The sequence below is a fragment of the Cervus canadensis genome, chromosome 25 (genome assembly GCF_019320065.1).
Source record: "Cervus canadensis isolate Bull #8, Minnesota chromosome 25, ASM1932006v1, whole genome shotgun sequence".
Taxonomy (NCBI): Eukaryota; Metazoa; Chordata; class Mammalia; order Artiodactyla; family Cervidae; genus Cervus; species Cervus canadensis.
The window spans coordinates 29616525-29638298 of NC_057410.1; the positions used below are offsets into that span (position 1 = coordinate 29616525).

The 21774-nt window shown below is 39.8% G+C and overlaps 1 protein-coding gene and 2 pseudogenes across 1 annotated transcript; 1 reads left to right on the plus strand and 2 right to left on the minus strand.

Annotated features, from left to right (window-relative positions):
• The first annotated feature begins 4355 nt into the window (after window positions 1-4355).
• On the plus strand, window positions 4356-5686 carry LOC122427181 (annotated as a pseudogene).
• A 2025-nt stretch (window positions 5687-7711) lies between these two features.
• On the minus strand, window positions 7712-9499 carry LOC122427182 (glycine cleavage system H protein, mitochondrial-like). The gene is made up of 3 exons (XM_043446475.1): window positions 9454-9499; window positions 8227-8293; window positions 7712-8186 (listed from the first exon to the last, which is right to left on the minus strand). The coding sequence occupies exons 1-3, from the start codon at window positions 9497-9499 to the stop codon at window positions 7712-7714; spliced, it is 588 nt and encodes a 195-aa protein (XP_043302410.1).
• Window positions 9500-19124: 9625 nt separating this feature from the next.
• Window positions 19125-20515, minus strand: LOC122427183 (annotated as a pseudogene).
• Window positions 20516-21774: the final 1259 nt, after the last annotated feature.

The window sequence follows — 21774 nt, forward strand, 5'->3', positions numbered from 1 at the left end:
AGCATGTATTAGGGGGTGATGCTGGGGAGGGGACTGAGGAAGGCCTAAAATGGGTGACACATGGAAAAAAATGGTACAGAAAGATGATCAAGAAGTGATTGAATTCCACTTAAGTCACTGTGGATGGTTGCTTTCCTAAAATCCAGGATACAATTTTATAGTAGTTTCCTTTCCTCTCTTTCTAAGAGAGTAAAACTTCTCCGAGGCCTACCACAGAAGAATTGGGTGTTTGCAAATTAGGGACATGTTTCAAGCCTGGGATTCTTCTGTGTTTCTCTAGAAGTAATCTGAGCTTTGAGGGCAGAGACTTAGGTTTGAATCCTTTGTCACTTCCATCTGTTTGAATGAATTAGTTACTAAACTTCTCTAAGCCTTGATTTATTCATCTGTAGAATAGTCCCAATTATAGTTCTTAACTCAAATGTTTGTTATGGGGGTTAAATTAAGGTAAAGCCTTAACACAAAGCCTCACATGTAGCAGCACTTGGTTCGTTTTAGCTATCATCATGGTCTCAGTATTTTCTCTGTAGGGGTTATCCATTTTGGAGTTTACCCTTGGTCTTTTTTTTGATCAATTTCTGATGGTCTTCCTGGTCTGCCTCTTGGCTCTCTTCTCCCATCCCTAATCAATGAGAAGTCAGGGAATACTAATACCAAATTCTTTTTCATGTCATTTAGGACAAAGCAGAATTAGGAAAGTTAACCAGCTACTGTAAAAAGAGATTACATAGATTAACATAGCTCTACACACCAGATATGTTCTCATAAAGGCTTTTAAATGGCTATTTTTATGTTGAGTAATTTTTAGATGACTTACTTTACGATTCTGAAGTAATATTCTCATAGAAATAAGAATCACTGTTAAGGGAAGAGAGGCTAATATGTGACTATGAGACAACTTCCATAGCCAAGTCTAATTGAATCTTCCCCGTCACCCAATAAAGAGGTCCTTGTTATTCCCATTTTATGGGTTAAACAACTGAAACTCAGAGAGGTTAAATAGTTTATTCAAACTCACTTTTCTAGGGATGATGGAGCCTATAATAAATGTAGATATATAATATAATATAATATATAAAATACATTATATATAAATAATATAATATCTATATAAATGTAGATATAATTCTGGCTCCCAAATCATTTTCTACTGCATACTCAAAGGAGTATTCCTACTTGTAAATGGCCAAATCTATGTGCATTTAAATTTCCCACACAAATTCCAGAAAAACTTGATCAATAAATTCACATGATCTTGAGTATTAATTTAATTTTTAAATATTTCCCCTTAGAATTTAAAATAAATATACATCCTCTTTAGGAAATTATCCAGGTCTTCCCTGATGGCTCAGTGGTAAAAAATGTAGAGACACAGGTTCTATCCCTGATCTAGGAAGATCCCACAGGCCGTGGAGTAACCAAGCCTGCACTCCACAACTATTGAGCCTATGCTCTAGAGACCATGCTCCAAAACAAGAGAAACCATCTCAATGAGAAGCCTGCACACCACAAGTAGAGAGCAGCCCCTGCTTGCCACAATTAGAGAAAAGTCCACACAGCAACTAAGACCTAACATAGCCAAAAGTAGATAACTAAATAAAAATTTTTAATTTTTTACAAAGAAATTATCCACATTTCATTAGTCAGTCAAAAAAAATGGCTATTGCCAGGTAATAATGAGAACATATTTATGATTCTATTTATGTAGAACTCTAGAAAAAGCAAGCTATTCTACAGTGACAGAAGTTAGGTCGACGGTTGCCTAGAAGGGCTGAGGCTGGAGGGGAAGATGGCAAAGGGGCAAGAAGAATCTTCTGAGGGGGAAAAATATGTTTATCTTGATTGTGATGCTAATTCTACAAATGTATTTTATGTTATGCTATTCAGTCACTAAGTTGTGTCTGACTCTTTGTAACCCCATAGGTTGCAGCACGTCAGGCTCCTCTGCCCTCCATTATCTCCTGGAGTTTGCTCAGATGCATGTCTGTAGAGTTGGTGATGCTATCTAACCATCACATCCTTTGTTGTCCCCTTCTCCTGTCCTCAATCTTTTTTAGCACCAGTCTTTTCCAGTGAGTTGGCTCTTCCCATCAGGAGGCCAAAGTATTGGAGCTTCAGCTTCAGCATCAGTTCTTCCAATGAATATTCAGGGTTGATTTCCTTTAGGACTGAATGATTTGATCTCCTTGCAGGCCAAGGGATTTTCAAAGTCTTCTCCAACACCACAATTTGAAAGCATTTATTCTTTGGTGCCAGACATCCTGGAATGTGAAGTCAAGTGGGCCTTAGAAAGCATCACTATGAACAAAGCTAGTGGATGTGATGGAATTCCAGTTGAGCTATTTCAAATCCTGAAAGATGATGCTGTGAAAGTGCTGCACTCAATACGCCAGCAAATTTGGAAAACTCAGCAGTGGCCACAGGACTGGAAAAGGTCCGTTTTCATTCCAATCCCTAAGAAAGGCAATTCCAAAGAATGCTCAAACTACTGCACAATTGCACTCATCTCACACACTAGTAAAGTAATGCTCAAAATTCTCCAAGCCAGGCTTCAGCAATACATGACCCAAGAACTTCCAGATGTTCAAGCTGGTTTTAGAAGAGGCAGAGGAACCAGAGATCAAACTGCCAATATCCGCTGGATCATCAAAAAAGCAAGAGAGTTCCAGAAAAACATCTATTTCTGCTTTATTGACTATGCCAAAGCCTTCGACTGTGTGGATCACAATAAAATGTGGAAAATTCTGAAGGAGATGGGAATACCAGAACACCTGACCTGCCTCTTGAGAAACCTGTATGCAGGTCAGGAAGCAACAGTTAGAACTGGACATGGGACAACAGACTGGTTCCAAATAGGAAAAGGAGTACGTCAAGGCTATATATTGTCACCCTGCTTATTTAACTTATATGCAGAATACATCATGAGAAACGCTGGGCTGGAAGAAGCACAAGCTGGAATCAAGATTGACGGGAGAAATATCAATAACCTCAGATATGCAGATGACACCACCCTATGGCAGAAAGTGAAGAGGAACTAAAAAGCCTCTTGATGAAAGTGAAAGAGGAGAATGAAAAAGTTGGCTTAAAGCTTAACATTCAGAAAACTAAGATCATGGCATCTGGTCCCATCACTTCAAGGCAAATAGATGGGGAAACAGTGGAAACAGTGTCAGACTTTATTTTTCTTGGGCTCCAAAATCACTGCAGATGGTGATTGCAGCCATGAAATAAAAAGACACTTACTCCTTGGAAAAATAGTTATGACCAACCTAGATAGCATATTAAAAAGCAGAGACATTACTTTGCCAACAAAGGTCCGTCTGGTCAAGGCTATGGTTTTTCCAGTGGTCATGTATGGATGTGAGAGTTGGACTGTGAAGAAAGCTGAGTGCTGAAAAATTGATGCTTTTGAACTGTGGTGTTGAAGAAGACTCTTGAGAGTCCCTTGGACTGCAAGGAGATCCAACCAGTCCATCCTAAAGGAGATCAGTCCTGGGTGTTCGTCGGAAGGACTCATGCTGAAGCTGAAACTTCAATACTTTGGCCACCTCATGCGAAGAGTTGACTCATTGGAAAACACCCTGATGCTGGGAGGGATTGGGGGCAGGAGGAGAAGGGGACGACAGAGGATGAGATGGCTGGATGGCATCACTGACTCAATGGGCATGAGTTTGAGTAAACTCTGGGAGTTTGTGATGGACAGGGAGGCCTGGTGTGCTGCGATTCATGGGGTCTCATTAAAAAGAGTTGGCCACGGCTGAGCGACTGAACTGAACTGAACTGACTGATTCTTTGGTGCTCAGTCTATTTTAAGGTCCAACTTTCACATCTGTACATAACTATTGAAAAAACCAATACAGACTTTGATTGGCAAAGTGATCTCTCTGCTTTTTAAAACGCTGTCTAGGTTTGTCAGCTTTCCTTCCAAAGAACATGCATCTTCTAATTTCATGGCACGCATGGCATGCATGCCATGAAATTACAAATGTATACTCATGTCAAAATTTATGAAAATTTAGAAAAATTGACTGTATATTAATAGTCTATACACAGAAGAAGTAATGCCTCATTAAAAGTATTGTATAAAACAGAGCACCAGGGACTTCCCCGTGGTGCAGTGGTTAAGAACCTGCCTTCCAATGCAGGGGACAAAGGTTCAGTTCCTGGGTTGGGTAACTAAGATCCCACATGCCATGGGGCAACTAAGCCCACGTGTGCCACAATTAGAGAAAATCCGTGTGCTGCAAAAAAGGCAGCACACAAAAAAGGAGCCCCCATACTGCAGCGATCAGAGCACAATTTCCCTATATCTCATTGTGTGTAAAACATATTGTCCCTCCTGCCTCAGAGCAGCCATGATGGAACATCTGGGCAACAGTCCAAACTTCCTCTCAGAGGAGGATCTTGGACCTAAGGCAATAAATGGAGATTTTCAAAGTGCCACTGCTTTACGGGTGGACATATCTGATTCTCTTAGTGAGAGAGACAAAGTAAAATTCACTGTTCACACAAAGAGTTCATTGCCAAATTTTAAATAAAATGGGTTTTCTGTTGTTGGACAGCATGAGCAATTTACCTAGCTTGATTCTTCATTGAAAATGAAGACTATGCAGGTTACATTGTCCATCCAGCACTGCCGAGACCTGATTGTGATGCTTCAAGGGAAGAATTACAGAAACTTGGAAAAGGAGAAGGGTCTATAACAAAGGAAGAATCCACAAAGATGAAACAGGAGTCGGAAGCTGAGTATTCGGCGATATGCAAGAAGACCATGGCAATGCGTGAAGTGTTCCTGTGTTGTGTGGCAGCACATCCTATTTTATGGAAAGATTTAAATTACTACATCTTCTAGGAATTTAATAAAGATTTGAGTGTGGGAGGAAAAAAATAAAGAAGAGAAACTTGAAGATTTCTTTAAAAACATGGTTAAATCAGCAGATGGAGTAGTTTCTGGAGTAAAGGCTGTAGATGATTTCTTTGAACATGAACGAATATTCCTTTTAGGATATCATAACCAAGCAACTTCACTTTCACTTTTCACTTTCCTGCATTGGAGAAGGAAATGGCAACCCACTCCAGTGTTCCTGCCTGGAGACTCCCAGGGACGGGGGAGCCTGGTGGGCTGCCGTCTATGGGGTCTCACAGAGTCGGACACGACTGAAGTGACTTAGCAGCAACAGTAGCAACCGAGTGAAGGGTACATCTGCTAAATCTGATAGGATGACACGATCCCACAAAAGTGCTGGTGATGATTGCAGTAGAATTGGTTCTTCATTATCTGCTTTAGGAACTCTGGATTCTACAGATATATGCAAGTTTTTTCTTAAAGTTTCAGAACCATTTGATAAAATGGGAAAAACAGAAGCACAGGTATCAGCTGATGAGGACTTCAAACTTCCTGATCTTTTAAAATATTACTTAATAGAATTCAAATTGCTAAGAATCTCCTCTATCAAAGATGTAGGTCACTAGTGGATTATTAAAATGCTAACAAAGCACTGAGTAAAGCAAGATAGAAAAATAAAGATGCTCTGCATGTCCCAAACAATTATGCTGTCAGAAACTTGAAAAAATATCTGAATCTGCAAAACAAGAACACACGGATTTTAAAACAAAAAGAGTCACTGCATTCAGAAAAAAAATCAGTGTAACTGGCAGAGTTAGAACTGAAGCAAGCAAAGGGTAACCATAGTTGCTACAGAACTGCCTGGAGATGTTATGGAGACACATAAGCCACATGCCACCTTCCTTAAAAAGGGCTGCCTTCCTTCAGATTTAATTCTTTTAACAATTAAAACAATTTTTTTTCTATTTTTTTGGTCACACTGCATGGCATGTGAGATCTCAGTTCCACAACCAGAAATCAAATCTGCCATCCAGCAATGGAAGCACAGCATCTTACCTGGACCACCAGGGAAGTTCCCAGATTTAATTTTTTTTTCTTAATTATGTTAGTCATTTACTGCTCACTGGAAACAAAATAAACAGATGATCTCCCCTTTTTCTGAGAAACAATGGCCTGTGTGCTGCCCACGGGACCTGCAGACCTGCCCACCTGCGCCTGCGTCCCAGAGAAATGCGGATCATCGCACCCTCCTTGTCTTCAGATGCCCAAAGTGCTGTCTTTTTAAAAGTAGCCTTTGCCATATGACCCAGCAATCCCACTTCTGGGCATACACACCGAGGAAACCAGATCTGAAAGAGACACGTGCACCCCAATGTTCATCACAGCACTGTTTATAATAGCCAGGACATGGAAGCAACCTAGATGCCCATCAGCAGACGAATGGATAAGGAAGCTGTGGTACATGTACACCATGGAATATTACTCAGCCATTAAAAAGAATTCATTTGAATCAGTTCTAATGAGATGGATGAAACTGGAGCCCATTATAGAGTGAAGTAAGCCAGAAAGATAAAGACCATTACAGTATATTAACACATATATATGGAATTTAGAAAGATGGTAATGATAACCCTATATGCAAAACAGAAAAAGAGACACAGATGTACAGAACAGACTTTTGGACTCTGTGGGAGAAGGCAAGGGTGGGATGTTTCGAGAGAATAGCACTGAAACATGTATATTATCTAGGGTGAAACAGATCACCAGCCCAGGTTGGATGCATGAGACAAGTGCTCGGGCCTGGTGCACTGGGAAGACCCAGAGGGATCGGGTGAGAGGGAGGTGGGGGGGGGGGGAATCGGGATGGGGAATATGTAAATCCATGGCTGATTCATGTCAATGTATGACAAAAACCACTACAATATTGTAAAGTAATTAGCCTCAAACTAATAAAAAAATGAAAAAAAAAAAAAAAAGTAGCCTCTCAAAAAAAAAAAGTAGCCTCTCGAGCTGTGTTTATTTTGTAAATAGTATCCCTTATGGTTGTCAACCTGTTTTTTAACCTTTAAGTAATACCTGAAGTTTAACCCTTTCAAAATACATTGTTCAAACAAGGTGAGATTGCCGTTTGGGGGTTTTTTTTTAATTGTTTTTTTTAAAAAAGCATTGTACACCACCTTAGTTCACTCTTGTTTCCTGGTAAAGCATCTTAATCAGATTTATTTTTAATTAATGATCATTTCTTAAAGGTTTTGGGACAGACTCTATGTAATTTCTATAAGTACGATTTCTGAAGAAAAGCAAATGTATTAGTATGTTTGTCTTTTTTTTTTTAAGAAGCTGAATATTTTATTATTAAATTGTTTATTCTCCTGAAAGGCTATTGCTTCACTGTATAAAAATAGCACCAGCAAACACAGTATATTGCAAAATTAAGACAGTAATATTCTTCACCGGACACTATACAACTAACAAACTTTTCTCCACTGGTAGTTATTTCTAGTGGGAAGATCATTTTGACCTAAATCCAAGGATAGCTGTAAGCATGTTACAATGTCATATAAGGTATAAGATAACCATGTTATCCTTGAATTATATAATTTTTGTAATTAGTTTTACCAGAGATAATTTCAGGAATTCTGAATATTATAACTGGAGCCTAGCCTAAAAATCACAGGATGCTGTGGAAAAGATGCACAGTGTTTATCTGAAGACATTAGAAAGTTAAGGGGTATTTTCTTCAGTAAACATTGTTACAAGTAGTTTCTTTTGCTAAGTTGCTTTTTAAATATCTATCCACCACTAATTTAAGACAACTATGCTAGATTAAGTTGTTTCAAAGTAGTTCATTTAGGGGTTCCATTTTCATTCCTCAATAGATTTTCTGTATTTCTCATATGCTTCTTCACTCATTAGTTCATCTAGTTCTGAAGGGTTACTGAACGTCATCTTGATTAGCCAACCATCTTCATAACAAGACTTGTTGACAAGTCCTGGATTTTCTGCTAGAGCTGTATTAATTTCAGTTACTTCTCCTGATAGAGGGGAGTAGAGTTCACCAGCAGCTTTCACACTTTCCAAAGCACCAAACTCCTCTTGTTTGTTCAACTTTGTCCCAGCTTCAGGCAGACGACAGTAAACAACATCTCCCAAAGTTTCCTGTGCAAAATTGCTGATTCCCACTGTTCCAACACCGTCTTCTGTTGTTACCCATTCGTGTTTTTCTGTGAATTTCCGCACCGCAAGCAGAGCAGGGCCGGTGCGCAGTGCCCGGACGGCACCCGCCCGCAGTCCCCATGGCCGCGGCGAGCAGGGCGCGCGGGGTGCGGAGATGGCGCGCGGGGTGCGGAGATGGCGCGCGGGGTGCGGAGATGGCGCGCAGGCTGCAGACCACGGCCCGCACGCTCCGCACCGCTTGCAGCGCCGTGTTCGCACGAGTACGTTTGTCTTAAACTCACAGACTAAATCAATTATTATCAAACAAACAGCGATAACAGTGAAATAAACAAACACATTGCCTTCTACACTCCAGAGCAGAGCTTCTCCCCCTAGTTGTCAGCTGCCCAGGGGCAAAGGCTGTGTCTCTCTGGTTCTTGATCTCTAGAATCTAGTACCTGGGACACAAGTTCTCAATGTGTAGTGAAGAGAACTAGGTATTTCCTCTGCAATTTACACTTTGGGAATTCCCATAGAATTCAAATGTTTGAACAGCTTGCTAGACATTTATCAAATTGCCCAAAGTGAAAGAGCCATATCAGGAAGCCTAAGTAAAAAAAAAGTTTGAGCAGAAGTCAGTTCTCAGTGGTTCCAATTTTATATTTAACCATATAAAAAGTGAAGAAATGACATTGATTTGCTAACTGAAGTTGTTTCTGATGTCAACCAACTTTGAGTAGCATGTCTACAGGGGAGAAAGGAGCTCTAAGAGAGTAAAGGACTAGTGAGAAGAACATCTATGAGAATAGCAAGTGCTTAAGCTATAGATTGTAACTGTGGGCTTAGTATTATGATTTCATTAATACATATAGCTGGGAGAGTGCATATAATAGTGTATTCTCACATCGCACATTGTTATTCAACCTTATGATCTTTCCTCCTACTGCCCCCTCCATTAAAACCAGCTAATGCTAACACTCACAACTTCCATCCCCTTGGTCTTTAAATTGTATTATAACCAATAGCCTTTCCAAGTCTCTTATATTAATTAGAGGAATATACAGATGTGGCCTTACTGCCTTTAGATCAACTTCTCCCCTTCTGTTCTCATCCCATCTTCTTCCTCTTTCACCTGTCCTTGATGTTTTCATTTTCCTCACCCCAAATAAATCTATCCTTGAATCTCTTTCCCCTAAAATGCCAATCCCCTTTCACTCTTCAACCCATCATCTTTCCAAAGCTTCCTTCTCTGGTTTTTCCTATCTCAGTTTCTGGAGTCACGGACTACTCAGTCTCTCAAGCCAAAAACTTTGCAATTATCTTTAAGTCCCTCTCTTCCATAGCAAGTTGATCATCCAGGCTTGTGACCAGTTGAATTGTATTTCAGAAATATCTTGTGAATATATTTCTCTGTTGTCTCTTCTTTTGGCTCAGACTATGATCATCATTACCCTGAACTATTGCAACAACCGCTATGTACTTCTTTCTACCGGGCATCTTCCATCCTGCAGCCCAAACTTCTACACCTCCCCCACCACTGCCACCACCAGAATTATCTTTCTGAAATATGAATCCAGGTGGGTCACTCCTCTGCTCAAACTTTGCTTCTGCATTGCCCATAGGACAGAGGTCAAGCACTTGGGTGTGGCACTAACTGCCCATCAGTCAAACTCCCCGTCACTTACCCTGGGCTGCTGCCACATTGACTTGCCTATTTTCCTGTGCTCTGTGAAGCCACATATGTCTTCATACGTTGGTTCTTCTGTCTGAAATGCCCTTCTCCTTCTGGAAAATTTCTACTTGTTCTTCAATGCAGCTTAAATATCATCACTTCTGAGACAGCTGTGTTCCCCTCTAAAGAGTTGGATGGTCCCTCCTATGTATACTCCTGGCATTTTGTTTATACTTTCTTTTTTTTTTAAAAAAAGGGTTTTGCCTCTTTAAAAAGTTATTTATTTATTTATATGTATTTGGCTCCACCAGATATTAGATATTAGGCATGTGGGTTCTTTAGTTGCAGCATGTGGGATCTAGTTCCCTGACCAGGGATAGAACCCGGGCCCTTTGTATTGGGAGCCCAGAGTCTTAGCCATTGGAACACTACGGAAGGCCTTGTTCCTATTTTCACCTTAACGTTTATAATGTTAACGTTATAACGTTTATAATGTCATTTTAAAGTTCTTTTGAGAAATCTGTTTTCCTCTGCTACCTCTCTATAAGCTAAACTGATTCAGGACAGGAATCAAATTTACTTGTCTTGTATCTGCTGTGTCCAGAGCAATACCTGACATCTAGTAGAGACCAGTAAACATTTGTTGAGTGAGTGACTGAACCAGCAGCTGTTTTCTCTTGGGTAGTCCCAGGCAGCTTGTGTGAAGTTAATACTACTTCTTAAAATGTGCAAGAGAAAGTGCATTGCATAGATATGCTATAACTGCAGGATAATACACCCCAAAGACAAATGCAAATAATATTTGCTCTTTTTTTATCATTTGGATTAGCCGATGTTTTAGATGAACTACTATTCAGGATTAACTCTACCTCTACCTCCTCCCTGTAATGTTGATCTAGGTGAGTATATAATCCTTTCCTTAGATTATCCACACCACTGTACCTCACGCCCAGAGCAAATCGTTGAGAGTCATAAACACTGCCTCACTCGGGGATAGCAGATTTGGGTGCTCTTTCCTGCTCTAATATTTGTGAGTCATACTTGACAGAATTTGGCACAGATTAACTTACAGTTTTCCTGGCTGGAAGATTTATTTTAAATGTTTGCTGTTTTCACCTTCTAATTCTGAAATTTTTTTTTCCTTTCTGTTTTTTTTTCACTCCTACGTCTCAACCCTAGGAACAGGGACTGGAACATAGTAGGTATTTGACAAATAGTTGTTGAATGAGTGAGCATTTTTATAATTTTCAGATACATCATACATATAGAAAAGTGTATATATCAAATATAATCCTAAATAGGGTTTCCCTGGTGGCTGAGTGGTAAAGAGTCAGCTTGCCAATGCAGGAGACATGGGTTTGATCCCTGATCCAGGAAGATCCCACATGCTGCAGAACAACAAAGCCTGTTCACCACGACTACTGACCCTGTGTTCTGGAGCCCAGGAGCCACTACTAACTGAGCCTGTGTGCCACAACTACTGAAGCCTGAGCACCCCCGAGCCAGTTCTCCACAACAAGAGAAGCCACCGCAATGAGAAGCCTGTGTACTGTAACTAGAAAGTGGCCCCTGCTCTCCACAACTAGACAAAAGCCCACACAGCAACAGAGACCCAGCACGGCCAAAAATAAATAAATAAAATTAGTTTTAAAATATATATGTATAAAGTCTTAAATAAATAAAACAGATGCCCATGGACTTAATAAACAGATTCAGCAAAGTTGCAGGATACAAAATCAAGACACAAAAATCAGTTGCATTTCAATACACTAACAATGAACAATCCTAAGAAAATAATCCCATTTGTTGTTGTTGTTTAGTTGCTAAGTTGTATCTGACTCTTTTGTGACCTCATGGAAGTAGTCCTCCAGGCTCCTCTGTCCATGGAACTTGCCAGGCAAGAAGGCTGGAGTGGGTTGCCATTTCCTTCTTCAGGAGATCTTCCTGACCCAGGTATCGAATCCGTGTCTCCTGCATTGAAGGCAGATTCTTTACCACTGAGCCACCTGGGAAGCCCAATCCCACTTATAATAACATCAAAAATAATAAATCACTTAGGAATAAATGTATTATGTGTATATATTTAATGTATATAAATAAATGTATCGTTTATATATATTAATTTCCCCCCCTGTATATTATGATGTTTTGACATCTTAAAAGACCTTTCTGGATGGGTTGAGACTGCCCTTCCTGGGCTAGCCAATTTTTAGAGAAAGTAAAAAAAAAAACCCAGCTGGAAGCATGCCTTTGGTATGTAAACTAACCACCTGGCAGTCCTGCTTCCTCTCGCTAGCTAGTGCACCCCCAGAGGCAACATTCCTTTGCCTTTTCATTCTAGGACTAGATACCAGGCAACAAGAGACCATCTCTATAGCCCAAAGTCCACCAAAATTACTCAATCTAACCAACGCTAAGTTGTTTACCTTTCCCGGCCTTGCCTTTTCTATGGAAATCCCAAGAAATTCTACAGCTTAAACTTTCCTCTCACTCCTGTCTTCTGCCTCCTGATCACCCTGGTGTTTTCCCTTGTGGTCCTACATGGGGTGCCTCCTGTTTCTAGCATGGGTGAATATAATATATAACTTCATTTTTCCTGAGCATACACTCTATCTCCTCCTGTGGTTACACCTGAGTGACTGTCTCATCAGTAAAATGCAAAACAAGAAACCTAATCAAGAAACTAAAGACTTGCACACTCTAAAACAATGCTGAAAGAAATTAAAGAAGACATAAATAAATCAGAAGATGTCCCATGTTCATAGATTAAAAGACTTAATATTGTTGAAAAGTCCATGCTACCCAAAGTGATCTACAGATTCAATGCAATCTCTATCAAAATCCCAATGGCCTTTTTTGCAAAAATAGGAAAAGAAACTTAAAATTCATATGTAATCTCAAAAAAACCCTGAATAACCAAAACAATTTTGAAAAAGAAAAACAAAAATGGAAGCCTCACAGTGTCTGATTTCAAAACATTTAAAAGATTTGCAGGAACTTCCTTGGTGTTCCAGTGGTTAAGAATTCACCTTCCAGTGCAGGAGATACAGATTCAATCCCTAGTCAGGGAACTAAGGTCCCATATGCTGGTGGGGCAACTAAGCCTACACACCACAGCTAGAGAAGCACCAAAATGAAGATCCAGCATGGCCAATAATTAAATAAAAGTTCATTTGTTAAAGAAGAAGAAGAAGAAACTACTGTAATCCAAACAGCATGGTTTTGGCATACAGACAGACATATAACCGGTGAATAGAACACAGAACCTGGTAACAAACCCTCAAATATATATATAGCCATAATCTTTGAAAAAGGTGCCAAGGCCACACAATGTGGAAAGAATAATGTCTTCAACATTATTATATTATATTATATTTATATATATATTATAATTATATTACATATATTATATCAATAGTATTACAATAGCTGGATATCCATGTGCAAAAGAATAAAATTGGACCCTTACTTTACAGCAGATACAAAAATTAACTAGAACTTAATTAAATACCTGCATATGAGATCTGAAACTATAAAACTCCTGGAAGAAAATAAAGAGGAAAGCTTTATGATACTGGATCTGGCAATGGTTTTCTGGATATGGCACCAAAAGCACATGCAACAAAAGCAAACAGAGACAAATGGGACCACATCAAACTTAAAAACTACTGTGCAGCAAAGGAAACAATAAATAGATTGAAAAGGCAACCTGTAGAATGGGAGAAAATATTTGCAAAAGATATATCTGATAAAGGATTAATATATAAAATATATAAGAAGCTAACAACTCAACAATAAAAAAAATCTAATTAGAAAATGGGGAGAGGGCTTTAATAGATATTTCTTCAAAGAAGATTTGCATATAGCCAAAAAGCATATAGAAATATTTTAAGTGTTACAATCATTCAGTTCAGTTCAGTTCAGTCACTCAGTCATGTCCTACTCTTTGCGACCCCATGAATCTCGCAGCACGCCAGGCCTCCCTGTCCATCACCAATTCCTGGAGTTCACTCAAACTCATGTCCATTGAGTCGGTGATGCCATCCAGCCATCTCATCCTCTGTCATCCCCTTCTCCTCCTGCCCCCAGTCGCTCCCAGCATCAGGGCCTTTTCCAATGAGTCAGCTCTTCACATGAGGTGGCCAAAGTACTGGAGTTTCAGCTTTAGCATCAGTCCTTCCAATAAACACCCAGGACTGATCTCCTTTAGGATGGACTGGTTGGATCTCCTTGCAGTCCAAGGGACTCTCAAGAGTCTTCTCCAACACCACAGTTCAAAAGCAGCAGTTTTTTGGCGCTCAGCTTTCTTCACAGTCCACCTCCCACATCCATACATGACCACTGGAAAAACCATAGCCTTGACCAGACGGATCTTTGTTGGCAAGGTAATGTCTCTGCTTTTTAATATGCTATCTAGGTTGGTCATAACTTTCCTTCCAAGGAGTGAGCGTCTGTTAATTTTATGGCTGCAATCACCATCTGCAATGATTTTGGAGCCCCCAAAAATAAAGTCTCTCACTGTTTCCACTGTTTCTCCATCTATTTGCATGAAATGATGGGACCGGATGCCATGATCTTAGTTTTCTGAATGTTGAGCTTTAAGCCAACTTTTTTACTCTCCTCTTTCACTTTCATTAAGAGGTTTTTTAGTTCCTCTTCACTTTCTTCCATAAGGGTGGTGTCATCTGCATATCTGAGGTTATTGATATTTCTCCCGGCAATCTTGATTCCAGCTTGTACTTCTTCCAGCCCAGCGTTTCTCATGATGTATTCTGCATATAAGTTAAATAAGCAGGGTGACAATATACAGCCTTGACTCCTTAGGGAAATGCAAATCAAGACTATAATCACCTGATACCTATTAAGAAAGCCACTGTCAAACAACAGCAAACAATAGAAAAAAAGTGCTGGTGAGGATGTGGAGAACTGGAACACTTGGGCCCTGTTGGTGGGAATGTTCAGCTACTAAATGTAAATATAAAATGATATGGAGGTTCCTCCAAAAATTAAAAATAGAACTATCATGATCTAGCAACCCCACTTCTGGGTATTCATCCAAAAGAATTGAAAACAAGATCTCACAGAGATATTTGCACATCCATGTTCCTTGCAGCATTATTCATAACAACCAAGAAATAGAAATAATCCAGTTGTTTGTCAACAGATGAATGGATAAAGGAACTGTAGAATGTAAACACAATGGAACATGACTTAGTCTTTATAAAAAGGAGAGACTCTGCTTTGGGAAAGCAAGTTTCTCCTTACTTGCTGCAAGTAATAAGTCCTTCCTTCTCTGGAAAAAAAAAAAAAAAAGAAGGAAGCATTTTCTTGTGCTATAGAATGGATGAACTTTGTAGATATCATGTTCAGTGAAATAATTCAATAACAAAGAGAAAAGTACTGCCTGATTCCACTTTTTTTTTTTTTCTGATTCCACTTTTATGAGATATCTAAAATAGTCAAACTCTTAGCAACAGGAAGTAGAATAGTGGTTGCCAGGGACTGGGAGAAGTGGTAAAGAATTGTTCAGTATGTAGAGTTTCAGTTTTGCAAGATGAAAAAGTTCTAGAGATGTGCTTTGTGCATATAGTTAACACTACTGTACTGCACACCTAAGGTTAAGATGGTAAATTTTTTGATCTATGTTTTTGATCTCACACACACACACAATGAATAGAGTTGCTGGCTGATATGTATCTTCAACTTTAGAAGATAAAACTAAATTGTTCCAAAGTGGTTGTGCCAATTATACTCTATCCAGCAGTGTATAAAAATTTTGCTCCTTATCCTCACCAACATTTGGTATTGTCATGCTTTTTAAATTTTGCCAATCTATGGGTAATTTCAATTTGCATTTTATTGATTACTATAGAGTTTGAACATCTTTTCAGATGTTAATTGACTATTTGGATTTCCACTTAAGTGAATGACCTACTCATGTCTTTTGCCCACAATGAAAAATGATTTTTTTTATCAATTCTTTATATATTCTGTGCACAAATTCTTTGTAAGTTATTGAATAGCAAATATCTCCTAGTTCATGGCTTGTCACTTTTTTGATGGAGGCCTTTAAAGAAAACACTTTTTAATGTAGTCAAGTTTACCCATCTCTTCTATTACAGTTTACTCTATTTACATCTTAGTTTAAGAAACCTTTCTTTACCCTGAAGTCATAGAGACATGTTTTGTGGAATTGATTTTTGAAGAAGTGTGAAAACGAAATAGGAATCCATCAAAAGAGGTACTTTTTCTTTACATAGAAGGCAGATGCCAAAGGTGGTCCATCTACACAGAATTAGAGCTGATGCTGCTTCAGAGAGAGTTGATCTAACCACAAGAAGGGTTTCTTATCTATGATGGCTTATTGAAGCAATGGAGTCTATTTCACTCTGCTTGGTAGTGGTGGTGGTTGCTTGGGGGTTGATGAATACTAGAGAGATAATTCAACTGGAGAGGAGAGGCTAAGAGTCAAGGGACAGACAAAATAATTCTCCAATTCTCAGTGAGCCTAAATATATTACTAATAAGCTGCAAGGAGCAAACTGAAAATAGTGTGTACCACCCTATCCAGGTCTCTCTGTCTCTGCTGGCATCCTTACCCCTTATCCTTCACCTGGAACTTTCTATCTAGTGAAAATAAAACAATCTAAATAGAATATGGCCAAAACCACAGTGGAAAGGATGAAAGGTAAAGCTTTGAGAGTTAGAAATACTCTTCCTGAGGAACAACAGAAATGTGGATTATCTTCCCTGGGACCTTTAAAAGTTGGACTAAAACAGCTTTGAGTGGAGAAAGGAGGAAACCTCTGGAGCTATTTGGATCCCTGTGGAGGACTTTCATTTGAGCAGAGGGCCAGGGAGGGAAGGTGTCTCATGACTGGATCAGCTGAAAAGTCCTTCTCCTTCAACTTGACCCAAGGTGGTTGCCCCAATGGGGAGAACATTTCAGAAGGAGTCAGCGGACAAGGTTTGGGGAAGAAGAGGATACAGACAGAAAGACTGGCCTCTAGAGCTCCTAAAGCAAAACAGAAGGAGTGGAGTGAAAAGCTCTAGAGGGGTAGACTGACAGAGACAGGATGAGTGACGCTCCTGGCTCCTCCAAAGGGACATCACCATCAATCTTTAGTTTTTCATCCTAGGCAAGTGAAGGGGAGCAAGAGAGGAAGGACAATGCAATGTAAATTATTACACAGCCCTTGGCTTTCAGAGTCCTGCCAGTAAAAGAGGTTTATGGAGTGAAGCTTCGCGCATAGAGTTCTAGAAAATGCTCACACCGCCTTCAGACACCTTTCTTTACATTTGTGCACTCGTACATGGACCCTCTCCATGTGCAGACTCAGACACTTATGCCAATAGAAAGAGCAGATGTGCAATAGCGTGCAACATAATTTCACTACACTTTTCAGATACAATCCTGTCCATTCTTGTGTTTCCACACAGGCTCCAGGCTAGATCCAACCACTGACATGGGTTTTGTTCAGGTTTGCATGGTTAAGAGGAGCAACTATAAAGGTGATGAGGAGTTGCAGAAATCTGCACTACGTATTCTGAAATGAATTCAGTAAATGATTGTTCTTGAAGGACGTGAGGAAAGCAGTGATTCACACAGACTATTTTAACTATGTAGATGGAGTTAAATTTTGATTCATTAGAAGCAGAGACTGGGGAGGAGGCAATGCTGTTGAACAGACACAAAAGACGAGTCTTGGAAACGTCAGATGAAAAATTAGGACTGTGACAACAAAAACCAGACAGGTTGAACCTGGGGTAATGTCTATCTGTCTCCTGTTTCTTTCCATTTCCAAATTCCTGAGAGTCGGGATGCAGCCAGGAGCTGGGGAGAGAGATCTTTGATCTGATGCTCTTTCACGCTCTAAGGAGATGGTCCTGACGCCCTGTGTGGGTTTCTTAAAAGCTCACTCAGAAGCCTGCAGGTAAGGACCTTGGAGCCAAACTGTGGCAAAGTCCTGGTTGTTGTGGAGCAGCTTCTGAGACAAGCGGAGAAAGCAAAGGGGAAGGAAGACTCAAGCTGTTGACAGGGCAACTCTTTTCATTTCCCCCATGCAACCCCGCCGTGGTTGGCTCTCACACCACCTATACTATTATGACCTTCCTTTCTTCACTTGATTTCAGAGTTAATGGTCAGGAAGGGACATCTAGCATTCGTGCTTCAGTGGTAACAACATCTAGGACAAGCATGCAGAAGTCTTCCATACATTTAAAAGCAATGACAGAGTTATCATTGAGCCTCGTCATAACAATCATTTTAGTTGTATTTGTATTTCTTAGCCATTTATTGCTTGAACCATATGCAATTGCTGATATATTTGGCCATTTTGGTCTACAAAAACCATAATCTCATAGATTTCAACTGAGTATTAAAAACCTCTTGTGTGTTTAATAGGACTAGGAGGTGATTTGGTGTATTGGTTAAAAATCAGAGCCAAATTGCTTTTCTTCTCCCAGATCAGTTCCACCATCTAGTCTTAAATAAGTTGTTTAAGTTCTCTGTGTCTTCATTTCCTCATCTCTAGACTAAAGATAATAGTACTTCAAAGGCTTGTTTTGAGGGGGTTTTCTGGTGGTTAGTGGTTAGGACTCTAGGCTTTCACTGTTGTGGCCTGGGTTCAATCCCTGGTTCAGGAACTGAGTTCCTGCAAGCTGTGGGACACAGCCAAAAACAAAGAAAGGAAAAAAGCTTGTTTTGAGATTTAAATGAGCTATCACATATAAAGCACTTAGAACAGCACTCAAACCAGACTCTATGTAAATAGTGACTATTTTTATACCCTCATCCTTACTCTTTTTTTAAAAAATTGCTTATTATCTTTAATAATTCTATTATTTATAAATCCTTCCACAAAGGGGCATTATAGTTCTTCAGTTTATTGCAAATATATCTTTAAAAAAGTCAACCCTACTGTTGAAGCTATAATACAAATTATTTTAATTATCAGCACTATACCAAAAAGCACAATGGAGAACATCTTATTTAAATAAAATAAGGATAATATTTCACTGGGGAGTATATCCAACAGATTTTTTTCTCTATACATATCTACATCTGGTGGTGGTGTTTATAGGCAAGTTTTAAACAACTGCAAATTTTTTAAAAAGCCATGTTTTGCTCAGGAATACTTTTATACACATACTCTATTGGTTGTTTTAGAGTCATGTCCAACTCTTTGTGACCCCATGAACTACAACCCACCAGGCTTGTCTGTCCATGGAATTCTCTAGGCAAGAATACTGGAGTGGGTTGCCATTACCTTCTCCATAATAGATACTAGTCTGCCAAATTTCAGATGGCAAAATGCTAAGCTGTGGGTTTGGTATTGTCCAGCTAGTTATTTCTTGTCATCCTGGAAAATGTGTCATTGAAAATGTTGAGATAATCTTGTCACCAGCACTTCTCAGAGGTGACCCCACCATGACGAAACATTCATATCCTCAAGATTCAAGACCTAGCAAAAAACTTCCCATAAATCCACCGGATATCACACGGTTCTGTTTGACAAGTTCTGTTGCTTCTTCTGTTGTTGATTTAAGGTGCTGCCTTATTTGTTCATTTCTTCATCTATCCTTTTGCTTTGTTTATGTCTTTTTCAACTCCCTTCCAGCTGATCTGCACAGCCACTGTGGCTGGCAATCTGAAGGAGAAGAAAGCCACCACCTACTGCAGTTGCTGCAAGTTTTCCAACTTTCTGGAACAAAAATCCTGCACACCTGTCACTCACTTCATCCATTACGGTCTGGGTGGCTACTGAATAATTTTCTACCACAGGTCCAGAACTGTGGCCAAACACTGGATTCCACCAGTGGTGTCTTCTTACATACTCAGTTAAATCTAACATGTCATAAAAGTCATCATCACTTTCATATTCTTTGGGAGGGGAGTTCTGGGCCCTATTATTAAATTATTAACTATTTCAGTCATGCAAAAACTATATAAGAAAATTAACACTATGTGCCAACTTTTCAGCTTAGAAATAAATTATAAATATAAGGAAAATCCATGGATAATCTTCCCCTATTATATTAGTGTTCTTTCTCAGAAGTATCCTCCATCCTGAATTTGGTGCTTATCATTACCATGGAAGTTTTCAAAAACTTTTATTTCATATGTATGTAACATAAGCTATATACAGTATTGCTTTATATGTTTGTTAATTTTTATAAGTGGTATCATACCATACTTATCCTTCAGCTAGCTTTTGTTGTTCAATGTTGTTTTTGGTATTTATCTGTGTGGCTACAAGAAGTGCTCATTTATTTATTTAACTGTTGTATAGTATTCCTTGGGCTTCCCTGGTTGCTCAGTGGTAGAGTCTGCCTGCCAATGCAGGTAACACAGATTCAGTCCCTGGGTGGAGAAGATCCCCTGGAGAAGGAAATGGCAATCTGACTCCAGTATTCTTGCCTGGGAAATCCCACGGACAGAGGAGCCTGGCAAGCTACAGTCTTTGGAGTCACAAAAGAGTTGGACACAACTTAGTGACTGAACAACAGCAATAAGCTAGACATGTAAATTTATTAGCATAATAATTTTTCTTGCATTTTCCTCTAATGGTGTTATACTTTTGCTTTTCACCTTTCCTTCTTTAATCCAGTTGGAATTAATTTTTTGTTTAGTGAGAGAAAAGGATTTAATGTCCCCCCTGAGGGAAGCCTACTGGCCCCAGCGGCATTAGTTACATAGTCCAGCATTTTCTCTATTGGTTTGAAATATCAGATTTAAGTAGCAGACGTCTGTTTGTGGGTTCTAGTCTTTTAAATTAGTCAATCTGATCATCCCTACGCAAATACCACGCTTACCTGATGTTGTTCAGTCGCTCAGTCATGTCCGACTCTTTGCACAACCCCAGGTACTGCAGCATGCCAGTCTCCTCTGTCCTCCACTATCTCTCAGAGTTTGCTCAAATTCATGTCTATTGAGTAGGTGATCCTATCTAACCATCTCATTCTCTGCCGCCCCCTTCTCCTTTAGTCAGAGCTTAATGTAAAGACAGAAATAACTCCAGGTATTCGAAGCAGAAAGGAATTTACCACAATGTTGTAAAGAAGTTCGATGCTCACAAAATTGCTGGAAAAACTGAAAGAACAGGAATCAGAAGGTGCCACTAAACTTGTTAGTTGAAGAACATCCCGCTGTGGTTGTGATCAAGAGGCCAGGAAGCTGCTGCTCCCACCATCATAACAGCCAGCACCACCCATGTATGGCCCAAAGCTTCTGAGAACAAGTCTGTAGCTGCTACTTATAACTTTCTTAATCAACTACCCATTCCATGTTATTTTTGTCTTCAATCAGTACCTAGCTGGTTTGGGTTCCTGGTGGAGAGGCCCAAACCTTCATTCCTGAAGGAGCTAGCCTTTAGGGGTTCTGCCTGCATTGGGGGTCTCCAATCTTCGATCAGCTCTACCCTAATCATGGAGCTACTGTGAGGCACCCCAGAGGATCCACTGCTCTCATCGCAAAGCAACCACTTTGTCTCACCCCAGCTGGTACAAGAACCCTTTGCCTGTTGATTCAGTAGCATAAAGGATATAAAAGTTTCCTAGGAATGAATACCTCTAAACCAGAATCCAAGTTTAGAGGGATGAGAAGCAAGAAAAATGTTGAAGTTGGTCAGTATGTGTAACAGTGAGAGAAATCGGGGCTTCTCTGCTGGCTCAGTGGTAAAGACGGAAATGTGAGTTCGATCCCTGGGTTGGGAAGATCCCCTGGAGGAGGGCATGGCAATCCACTCTCGTATTCTTGCCTGGAAAATCCCATGGGCAGAGGAGCCTGGTGGACTGCAGTCCTTAGGGTTGCAAAGAGTCAGACACGACTGAAATCACCGAGCACGCATGCACATACTTGAGAGAATTCAACCCTACATACACTTCTTAGTACCTAGACCCATGCATTTTGGCTGTAGGAATAATATCTCCAACTATGGCTCTCTCAGTCAGTCTTACAAGACAGCACCCCAAACTCACAAAGTATCATCTCCCGGCTGGCTCTGTGGTGGAATCTTCATTAGACCGTTCTATCATTTCATAAAGTCCACTATCTATGGATGATAGAATACATGTTAAGACTACTGAATCCTATGAGCCT

Coding starts and splice junctions, on each gene's coding strand:
- LOC122427182 (XM_043446475.1), bottom strand. CDS start 9,499: ATGCCCGGTAGAAAGAAGTACATAGCGGTTGTTGCAATAGTTCAGG. Junction 8,294..9,453: donor GGTTGTTGCAATAGTTCAGG/GTAATGATGATC, acceptor TGTGAGTTTAAG/ACAAACGTACTCGTGCGAAC. Junction 8,187..8,226: donor CGGGCCGTGGTCTGCAGCCT/GCGCGCCATCTC, acceptor TCTCCGCACCCC/GCGCGCCATCTCCGCACCCC.